At 48.2% G+C, this 6,893-nt stretch overlaps 1 protein-coding gene across 6 annotated transcripts in view; it reads left to right on the top strand.

Moving 5' to 3' along the window:
* Window positions 1-6,893, top strand: part of Ppp2r5c (protein phosphatase 2 regulatory subunit B'gamma) — a 148,628-nt gene that overhangs the window by 87,745 nt on the left and 53,990 nt on the right. For all 6 annotated transcript variants that reach the window (XM_023705685.1, XM_004645406.2, XM_023705683.1 and 3 more), the window contains one exon: window positions 3,828-4,027. In XM_023705685.1, coding sequence (XP_023561453.1) covers window positions 3,959-4,027 — 69 coding nt within the window. In that variant the 5' untranslated portion in view covers window positions 3,828-3,958. The remainder of the gene's footprint in view (window positions 1-3,827; window positions 4,028-6,893) is intronic.

Genomic DNA, 6,893 nt, shown 5'->3' with positions numbered 1-6,893 from the left:
CGGTTCAATCCCCCAGCACCACATGCCAGCCAGCCCCGCCCCCTGGTGGGCTGAGCTGGCCACACACACACACACACACAAATAAATAAATAAATTTTAAAAAAACATTTACACTATTAAGAAATTAGAATCCATACAACCTCTACCCATTTTTTTTTTTTTTTTTCAGATTTTAGGGAAGTGTGTTCAGGGTCTCACTACTAGATCAGACTTTAGTGATTCACCTGTTTACAGCCTCCCAAGAGCTGGGATTTCAGGCACTCACCACCATGCCCAGTCTCATTTGGCATCTCAGCATGCCCCAGGGGCAGGGTTGGCACAGCAGGCTGGAGGATTGACATCCCCCCATCCCCGCCACCCCCTCTGCCTGCTTGCAGGCGCTTTAATCCGCTGAGCTGTTGGGCCGGCCCTTATTTCCCTATTAACACAGCAGAAAATAAGATTTTTTAAGTAAAATGTACTGGTCAGTGTTGGGCAGTAGTGGCCCATGCATGTAATGCCAGTACTCGGGAGACTGAGGCAGGAGGATTGTTGCAAGTTTGAGTCCAGTCACTGGGCTACAAAGCGAGTTCAAGGACAGCCTGAACTGCATAGTGAAACCCTGTCTCAAAAAGACCAAAACAAAAACAAAAACAAAAACAAAAAATACACTGATCAGGAAAAAGCTCAGATCAACTTGCATTTTAAAAATACAGAAAAAATTGATAAAGCCTGAAGATACAGGATTTTTTTCACTTTTGTATACCATTTTTGTTTTTTAAAAAAACAGTAAAGTATTCTAAATAGCAATGTGAGATTTCTTAAAAGAGCTCATTAGCTTATCATAACGAACCCATCTGTAGACTATAAACAAAACAGTACAGTACTTTAGCTGCCTGGAACCCAGGAGGAATTAACACAACTCTTCCAGGGAGTTGAAAGTTGTTTGCTTTTTAGAAATAATTTTGGAGGTGGCTCCGTGGCGCAGTGGATAGCGCATTGGACTTCTAGAAATAATTTTGGGTGAGAGGTTTTTTTTCTCTTCTCCCTTCTTAGTCACAGTAGATGTGTTTTGGTGCCCTTTGTTCTTCTCGGTTATTATACTGTGTCTAAAAGGGAAAGACCGCTTTCGAGGCCCCTGGAGCTCTGGGAGCCTCGCCGGGCCTCTTGAGCATCTGACACTGTCTGGTTTCTCATCTCCTGTGGGCTTCTGGTCCTGGTGCTGCTGAGGGGGTGGGAATACCAGAGGCAGGTTCCAAATACACACTGCGACAATGAACAGGCGCCGGGTAATGAGCTCCTGGCAAGCTGAAGCAGGAGCAAAGGTGTAGAACTGAGGAGGATCAGAGGCAGGCAAAGAGGTAATTCAGAAGATGAGTGCCGTCCATGCAAGGGGCGGATATCTGGATGGGTGTTGTAGTGATGGTCACTGGGTAAATGGTGGAACAGTCTCTGGCCTGGCTCTCTTAAGCGTCCTGTAGGCAGTGTTCCCAACCCTGCTGTGCTGCTGTATACTGCTTATCTCTGCGTCCGGTGTAGCAAGCAAGGAAACCACAGTCCCCCACGCTGCAGGTCAGTTCGGGTAGCAGTATCTATGTGCCTGCTGTTTGCAGGGCTAACTAAGGGATTCAGAGAACAGTATTACCACACGCCACCTCCCTCTCAGCTCGTCCAGTTGGGGAGCTCAGAACTACTTAGCAGGCTCCCTAGCTGTTGAAATGATACCGAGTGGAAGTGCTCAGCTCCAAGTGGTCTTATCAAACAAGGAATAAGGGAAGGCCTTGCAGAAGAAACCTGAATGAGAAGCTGGCATTTAGGAGGGATGGAGAGGTGGAAGTGGGAGCACCGTGGGCTGAGCAGAGAAGTGAAGCAGCCCAGTACTCTGGAACACTCCCTGGGGCGAGGCTAGCTTCGGCAGCTCAGGCTCCCTCACATTTCTGAAACATGGTAGGGCCCTAGGGAGCTTCTGTTCATGAGTCTAGCTGCTAATACTGGCCATCTTCAATTCAACCAGAGAAAGTATTTAACATGCTCATATTCATAAGAGAAGAATTGAGGTGTGTTATTTGCACGGAGGGACTCTCCGCCAGGAATGCGATCGTGTTGTAGTGCGGGTGTATACTAATAAAATCTAAAAGGTAGCAAACCTGTACATGTTAACAGCAGTTAACCTTTTTATGAAAGTAGACATGTTTTTAAAAACAGTAACAACTTTAGTGAGAAGAGTAACATGGCTTTATTTTTGGCAAGTCCTTGGAGTGCCTGGCATATGAGGAGGTAGCTGGGCCTCCTGTCTAGTTCTCCATTCAGGCTTCGGCCGTATGTCATTTGGTTGAGTGTAGACAGAAGTGGTGGGAAGGGGAGGAGTATTTTAATGGCCCTTCCAGAGAGTTGTGGACATTTTCTTTGATTACTGCACCAAAACTTTAAAAGTGATCAATTTCTTAAAGGAATCTGCAGTGTGAAATCTGAAACCAGATTATTGAGCTGTCTGTCCATTTTATTCCATTAAATCCAGTGGTCGGTCTGACGGTGTGAATGGAGTATACACCCAGTCTTTTGCCCTTGAGTGGTAGTCTAACGTCATTTATTAAGTACATGAAAGTGTATTTTTGCAAACCTTTGACACGTTTTGGTATGTGTATCAATAAATCCCACTGTCACCACCACTAAGCTTGTCAGCCCTGTTGGGTTCCCATGGGCAGATAGAAGTTGCCCAAAATTCCCAGAATACTGGGCAGCCATACAAAACTTAGTTTTAATCCAGCTTCCTTGTTTGCTGGCCATACAAGGAGCTCCTACACGTATTTGTTTCCTTACTGCTGTCTGGCCGAGGTACGCTGTACCTGTCCTCACTGCTGCAGCTTCCGTGTTGCAGCTGTCTTGAGCAGTTAGCACAAGTGACTTGTTTTGGCACGAGATGGTGAGCACTGAAGGGGTCACTCTGGAGGTCTGTAAGAGTGGGTTCCCGCAATCTGCAGGCAGAGGCCTAGGCGACAACCGCGTGGGCCGTCTGCCCTGAGCATCACTGTTCCTGCCCTGTATGTTGCAGCCACCCCATGCTGCCAGAGCGTCCTCTCCAGTGGGGGGACCTGTGGCACCTGAGCCACCGCGGCTGTTGTTTATCACTGAGCGCGGTGACAGATTCCCCATCACTGGCCCAGACCCTCGCCCAGACCCAGGCAGTGTCACTGGCTGGCACATCTGTTCACCTAGCACTGCGTCTTGCGCACTACTGCTGCTGCCCAGGAAGCGTTCACTGAATGACTGGACTGAGGAAAAATGTATTTTGAACTTCATTCTTGATGTGGTTTGAAAGAGCAAAAAACAAAAACATACTTTACCATACTAACCTTGTAATCTGAGCAGTGACTAGCTTTTTTTTTTTTTTTTTTTTTCTCTTCTGCATTTAAGGAATATTTGACCTCATTCACTCCTACCCGTCCCTTTTTTGTTAAACTCTTATTAATTCACAATAAAAACAGAAGGGGGGCTGGGAGATGGCTCAGTAGAGTAAGTGCTTGCCTGGCATGCACAAGGGCCTGAGTTCAATCCCTGGTTCTACAAAATAAATAAAAATAACAGAAGAGCCAGGAGTGGTGGGACACACCTGTAATCACAGCACTGGGGAGACAGAGATAGCAAGGATGAGAGTTCAAAGCCAGCTTGGCACCTCAGCAAGACCTCGTCTCAAAATTTTAAAAAGTTAACAAAGGCTGGGGATATATCTCAGTGCTCCGGATTCAATCCGAGTACTATAAAATAAACAAAAACACATACTTCCATGTTCCACAGTGCCTTTGGTTAGGCATTTTGGCAACTAAAGTGCTTTGCTCTTTGACTTTCAGATGTTCCTCCTGCGGATCAAGAGAAGCTCTTTACCCAGAAGTTACGTCAGTGCTGCGTCCTCTTTGACTTTGTTTCTGACCCACTGAGTGACCTCAAGTGGAAGGAAGTGAAACGGGCTGCTCTAAGTGAGATGGTGGAGTACATCACCCACAACCGGAATGTGATCACGGAGCCCATCTACCCAGAGGTGGTCCACATGGTGAGTGTGCACACCACTGAGCAGGCGTCATCCCCAGCTCGGGGCACTAGGGAGCCGCCTTCCGAGGCAGCAGACCCAGGAGCAGTGAAGAGTGTTCTCTATGGCATGTCCTGGATTAGAGTTCCAACAGTGCGAGGGATCTGTTGCCTTCTAAGGCCCAGATGATAAGAACTTTATATGAGCAGGCACCCTGTGGGAGATGGGTTAGGACACTTATGTGTAGTGTTTATTGTATCATTCGCATGACGTTTTGAGTTTTTGGTAAACATGTAACAATGCTCCAGTGCCCTTATGCAGATTAGAAGTCAGCATGTGCGTTCACATGCAAGAAAGTTCTAGCGATGAGGACTCAGTTAAAATATCAATGGGGGCAAGCTGGTGTGAGAACAGGTAGGTCACACTGCTTGGCTGAGAAGGTGCCCATGTATAGTGCTGGGCTGGGGTGGGGGGACGTCCCATTGGCTGAGAAAGTCTGTCATCCGGCAGCTAGTTAATTGTACGTTTTATTCAGTGCCAAATCTGGAGCCTCTACTGCAGCCCGATTCCAGGCCGTTGTATCCTCCTTCATCCTTCAGCCTGTCGTTACGTCAGGCCACATCACCTGGAACATTGCCTGCCTGCACTTCTCCTAGACAGCTCTGATAGTTGGATGCTGAACCTCAGCGCTCCAATGCGTAAAGTTATGAGAAAGGAAAACTTAACAAGTAACGAGTTGCAGTGCTCCATTTCTGCTCTGTCCTGTTGGGGGGTTATTATCTGTTTGAAATTGGTTCCCCCATTGTTTGGGAGTCATTGTTGCAAATGCACTGAATTTTTTTTTTTTTTTTAATGTATTTAGTACAGGGTCTACAGGGTCATACCGTGTAAATCAGACTCGTAGTGATCCTCCTGTTTACAGCCTCCCAGGTGCTGGGATTACAGGCACACACCACTGCACCCAGTCTCAGTCACTGTCTCAGCGCACCCCGGGGGCAGGGCCAGCATGCAAGCCCGGGGATCAAACCCCTGGCCCCTGCATCTGCCTAAGCAGGTGCTTTAATCCTCTGAGCTGTTTGGCAGGCCTGCAAATGCATTGATTTTCACTGAACTGATTTCTTTCCCAAAGCCGTGTATTTCAGAACTGATGAGATATGTTGGCAAAAATTTACTTTAGCATATTTGCTTTGGAAAAAAAGATGAAAACAGTTTTTTTGCATTCAGCCTTTGGTGTCAGAAGTTATGATTAACTTAGTTGTTGTGAGTTGTGAAGTTGCGCGCACCAGCATGGCTTCTGTGTGGCCAGCGAGACGCCTTGCGGGGCTCCATGCACATTGGTGCTATTTGTGGCCAGAGCTGAGAGCAGATCCCCAGAACTTCCCTCGTGCACACTGGAGAATGAGGGGGCTTCTTTCACTTTGGAAGGCCATCCCTTACCCCAGATTTACAGAGGAAAGTCTCAGTACTTTTTTCTGTGACATCCATAATTTTGCTCTACATGTTACACCTTAGAACTTTCTTATGGCACAAGTTAGGAGCATAACTTCCTTTTAAATAATTAGAAAACCACTTGCCTCTCCATCGTATATTGAATATTGAATATTGCCATTTTCCTCATTGATTTTAAAATGCTCTGTATTATGTATTTTCTTGAAATACAATAAATGCATAAATATGTGAATTACAAGAATAGGTGAACTTTCTGGTTTTTTTGTTTTTGGATTTTTTGAGTTTTGTTTTTTGTGAGATATGATCTCACTGTATAGTCCCGACTGGCTTCAAACTTGCAGCAGTCCTCCGACCTCAGCCTCCCAAGTGCTGGATTATAAGTGTGTGCCACCATGCCCAGCAGGATCTCTCTGTTAGGGAGTTTTAGCAGCCAGCAGTCTAACCCACATTCCTGACCTAAGAAGGGGAGGTGTCTACAAAGAAGGAAGACTCCAGGAGCCCTGGACGGGTCAGATCCGGCCATGGACCAGCTCCTGGCTGCTGGATTTCGTCACCCGGGTGCTTCGCAGTCCCTGAGCATTGCACTGTGAGGGCCAGTCAGAGACTGCGGCTGCTGGGGCTGTTTCCAGACCACCGCTCTCCTCCCAGTCGGGACTGTCTGCTTCCTAACTGGGTTCTCCCGCTCTTAGCTCCCCTCCCCAGATCTGCCAGCCCTCGGGTACCGCACCCATCTCTGGGAATCACTGAGCGGATACTCCCCGAGCACCCCTCTGAGCTGGACTCTGCTGGCTGTTGGTTGAAACAGCTGTGAGCAGATCTTGGCCACACCCCGCCAGAGTTTTTCTTCTCCTATTAGAGCCCAGCATGAAACATAACCTCCTAGAGTATGATAACTGTGAAGGAAGCAAGCGGGGCCGGTAGCTAGAGGTTCAGACTCACTGATGTAGTCCTTTGCAGGAACGAGGTGGAAACAAAACTAGAATCTGATCAGACCCTGCCAAGATGCGTGGGCGTGAGACCCTCATCCACTGTCACCGGGTCATCCAGTGGAGCTTTCCTCTCCTCTCTGCTGTGATTTGAGATGGCGTTCAAAGAATACACTTTTTCCCTCACCCCTCACTCGTGCAGAGCTCTGAGGGCAGAAAGGACAAGCTGGATTGTTGTGCTGTCCACAGCATCACCCAGAAGACACTGCCACACACCTGCTGGCTCTAGTGGCAGGGCCCGTGGGTGCCGGGGTGCAGGAGACTGCCCACCCCACCACCTGGGGATAGGGCCCACAGGCTGCAAGCACAGCAGAGGGAAGACAGTGAGCCAGAGGGGTGCAGTGAAGTAGGGCTTTGGGAGCTTCTTGGGCTGACACAGCTGTGCTGAGGGCGGTAGGCTGCTCCCTGGCTCTGGCCACACTGGCGAGGCCAGGCGTGGGGAGCCGTGTGTGCGG

This window comes from Octodon degus, unplaced genomic scaffold, assembly GCF_000260255.1.
Source record: "Octodon degus isolate 3935 unplaced genomic scaffold, OctDeg1.0 scaffold00226, whole genome shotgun sequence".
In the NCBI taxonomy this organism is placed as follows: Eukaryota; Metazoa; Chordata; class Mammalia; order Rodentia; family Octodontidae; genus Octodon; species Octodon degus.
Note: the sequence above shows the minus strand (reverse complement) of the source record. Positions and strands in the feature narration are given on the sequence as shown.